Source organism: Schistosoma mansoni, chromosome 1 (genome assembly GCF_000237925.1).
Source record: "Schistosoma mansoni strain Puerto Rico chromosome 1, complete genome".
Classification (NCBI taxonomy): domain Eukaryota; kingdom Metazoa; phylum Platyhelminthes; class Trematoda; order Strigeidida; family Schistosomatidae; genus Schistosoma; species Schistosoma mansoni.
Genome location: NC_031495.1, coordinates 31263266 through 31266670, shown reverse-complemented (window position 1 = coordinate 31266670; position 3405 = coordinate 31263266). Strand labels below are relative to the sequence as shown.

At 36.0% G+C, this 3405-nt stretch overlaps 1 protein-coding gene across 1 annotated transcript in view; it reads right to left on the bottom strand.

Annotated features, from left to right (window-relative positions):
- The window catches only part of Smp_008450 (putative leucine-rich repeat-containing protein), a gene marked incomplete at both ends in the record, with an annotated part of 5749 nt that extends 2344 nt beyond the window's left edge, over window positions 1–3405 (bottom strand). The window contains 2 exons of the mRNA XM_018794038.1: window positions 1283–3330; window positions 3365–3405. Of these exons, the coding sequence (XP_018648491.1) occupies window positions 1283–3330; window positions 3365–3405 (2089 nt within the window). The remainder of the gene's footprint in view (window positions 1–1282; window positions 3331–3364) is intronic.

The following is a 3405-nucleotide window of genomic DNA, read 5'->3' as shown; positions in this document are numbered from 1 at the left end:
AATTTTGTACACAAGCCTTCAAGGGCGTATACTAAGGTTTATTAAAGCCTTGGCTGTAGGAAATCTGAAACCCCCTTTATGTGTTTAAAAACAATTTGTTCTTACCCTTAACCTACACTGGTATTACTGACTTATTATTCAGAGTGCTTTTCAAATTGTTTTTGTGTTCTTTATTATTCTTTGCTTCCGCTTACCTTTTAATTGTCTAGTTGACCTTTTATTTTCCATATAAAATGTCCTAACAAGTATTTGTGTGATCAGATTGTTCGAAATGTATTTCGCAAGTACATTTCATAATCTTGACGACTTTCGTCCTATTAATGCATGATCGGAACTTACCAAAGGGACCAATCGTTTTATATAAGATAACAGTTTGATTTCTACAATTGATAGGCCATGTACAGGAATCTATCACGGCATTTTGAAGGAGCACAGTTCACTACAACAGCTTATGTTCCAACTCTGGTTCATGGACGGCCATCGCTTGATTCATTTTCAATAGAACTCAAAAATTAAGCAAAACTCCTGGGAATTAATAACAACCGCATTTTACGAATAGAATTCCTCGATTCAGCTACATATATTATCTTCATAAGCAATTTGTTACGATATATTTCACTAACGTTTACCTACTATCGCTTATTTTACTCTCTGAGTTTTCGAAATTAAATATAATGTTTCTACTGAATAATCATTCACAAGTAACGCAGAATCTGGCACACGTATACATTGTTTTAAGTTGCCACACAACATTAACTCAACAAGATGAAATTATCAAGTTCAATATCAAAGTATTAGTAGTAGTGTTGTTGCAAATAAAAAAGCATCTATGTTAAATTTCTGTAGGTATGATATAAAGATGAACGCCAAGCGTTTACTAACTAGGTTCTTGACTATTTCTAAAGGCTTTTACGTTGTTTGACAGTTTATCCTATATAGTGCTATCCAGGGTGTTTTACCCATTATATTTCTCTATAAAGAGTAAATCAGCCATCATAAACTTATTTACTCGATACAAGCTTCCAGTATCTGCTGTTGTGATGGGAATTGTCACCCTAGCTTTCTTCGTCCACAGACTTATCCAGCTTACAATCATGTGATACCATTTTTGTGTGGTTTGGAATCATAACACGAACGATGAGTCATGGTGTGTTACATCACAATGAAGAGATAAAGAATGATGAAAGTTATGGTGAATAACGATAATTGGCATAGTCAATCTGCTTTCAAAGTCACTCACAAATCTTGTACAACTCTTCGCTTACGAAGTTACAGTACTTACCATCAAACGTTTTGTAGTTCTTTAAGTAAGAGTACACGGGAAAGACCCTTTCTGCACCAACTTCTACTGGAGGACACAACAGTGGATTCTGGTCAAGAGTCAATATATTTAAAGTCTTCAAGTTTCGAATGTTTTGATCCAGGTGATCAATATTGTTGTTGTGCAGGTATAAATGTGTCAAACACTTGGACCTGTGTAAATTTGGAGGGAGATATTGTAGACGATTATGACTGACATTTAGTCGCCGTAACATCATATTATGAAATACGTCAGGTAACATATACAACCCATTTGATTGAAGGGATAAATGAACCAGATGTTTAAGATTTCCAATCATTGATGGCAAACCTTTGATAGATGGTGTTTTTGACAAAGTATTTTCCAGTGAAACAGTTCCTGCATTTTCCTCGGAATAATCTTCGTATTCTGAATCAAATGAGTCATTCATCTCAGGATAAAGTAGTAGGCTTCTCTTATACCATCCATTAGGACATTCCGTAGGTATCAGTGGTCTGCCTTCTGTTTGATCATAAAGAAGCACACGAAGTCTTGGTATGGAGCAAACAACCAACGGAAAATGGTTGAAGTCATTATCTGAGAGATCCAAATACTTAAGTGATTCCAACTTAGATAGAGTTTTTGGAAGAGAGGACAACTTGTTTTTGGAAACTTTAAGTGTACAAAGATTCGTACACAATCCCAAGCCTTCAGGCAAAGACCCCAATCGTCTGCAATATGATATAGATAAATGAATAAGTTCCTTTAGGTTGCTTATTTCATTTGGAACTTCTGAAATAGGATTGGCGTCCAAACACAAATACGACAAACGGCTCCTGCCACAGAACAAGGACATAGGAATAACCTCATATTCGTTATGACCAAGATCTAACTGGCGAAGTGTGTATGACAATCTCCCGAAATCCTCTGGAAGCGAACTTAATTTGTTAAACTGTAACTCCAAAACTACCAGATTATTGAGTCCGCATATTGAAAATGGTAGAGTGGAAATAATATTATGCGCTAGACACAAGGAAGTTAACTGAGGAAAACTGAGACTCTCGTTGGCCAGTTTCCCTATTCTGTTTTCGCTAAGATCAAGAATAACAAGATTTGAACATAAACTAAGATCGTCCGGAACAATTGATAAACCACATTTCGATGCAGAAAATTGCTGAATTCGAATAAGCTTTCCGAAAGAAATTGTGGTAGGTTCTACTGGATTACCACTAACATCTAAGTACTCCAAAGACGCTAGTTGTTCTAATTCTACTGGAAACGCGATGACTCTATTGTATCCTAAATTCAAAGTACGTAAGTTAACCAGTGAACATATTTTAGCAGGAATACTACCCTCTATTATGTTATGAGATAAACTTAGTTCTAACAAAGAGATACAACTAAAAATTTGCAGAGGAATATGGTCGAAAACATTTCCGTCAAGTTGTAGAAGCAGCAAACCAGTTAGATTTGAGAAAGAGCGAGGAAGAGTCGAAAGTCTGTTATTCGTTATACGTAAAGCTGTGAGAAATTTTAACCGCCCAATTTCCTCTGGAAGACAGGCAATCTTGTTGAATGAACAAGCAAAATTCTTCAGCTCCCCAAGCTTCCAAAATGACCGTGGGAGTTCCGTTAACTGATTTTCTGTCACATCAAGTGACTGTAGGTGTGATAGCTCGCATATAGCAGTGATATCCACCAAATAATTTTTCGAAACGTTCAGCAACGTAAGTGATGTCAAGTTAGCGATATCCTGAGGCAAACTACTTAGACAATTGTTTGAAATATCCAACAACGAAAGATGGTTGAAAGAACAAATGCAGATTGGCAACAAATCCAAAGATATTTGATTGAGGATAAGTATTTCGGCATAATTAAACCTCGATAACTGTTGAGTAAGTTGTGAAATTTCAGACTGTTGTATTATCAGAATGCGAATATCACTGTCACTGTGACGTTTTGTGGTTATGACATTTGTCTTGATCCCTCTAATGAAAATACAATCTTTCCCATTATAGTTGCACTCTGTTATTCCTCTTCGAGAGGGAATGCTAAAAATAATCCCGATTTAGACCGAATTCTTACTTATCAATGATATGTTTCCGACTAAAGTCCAAACCCTCCAT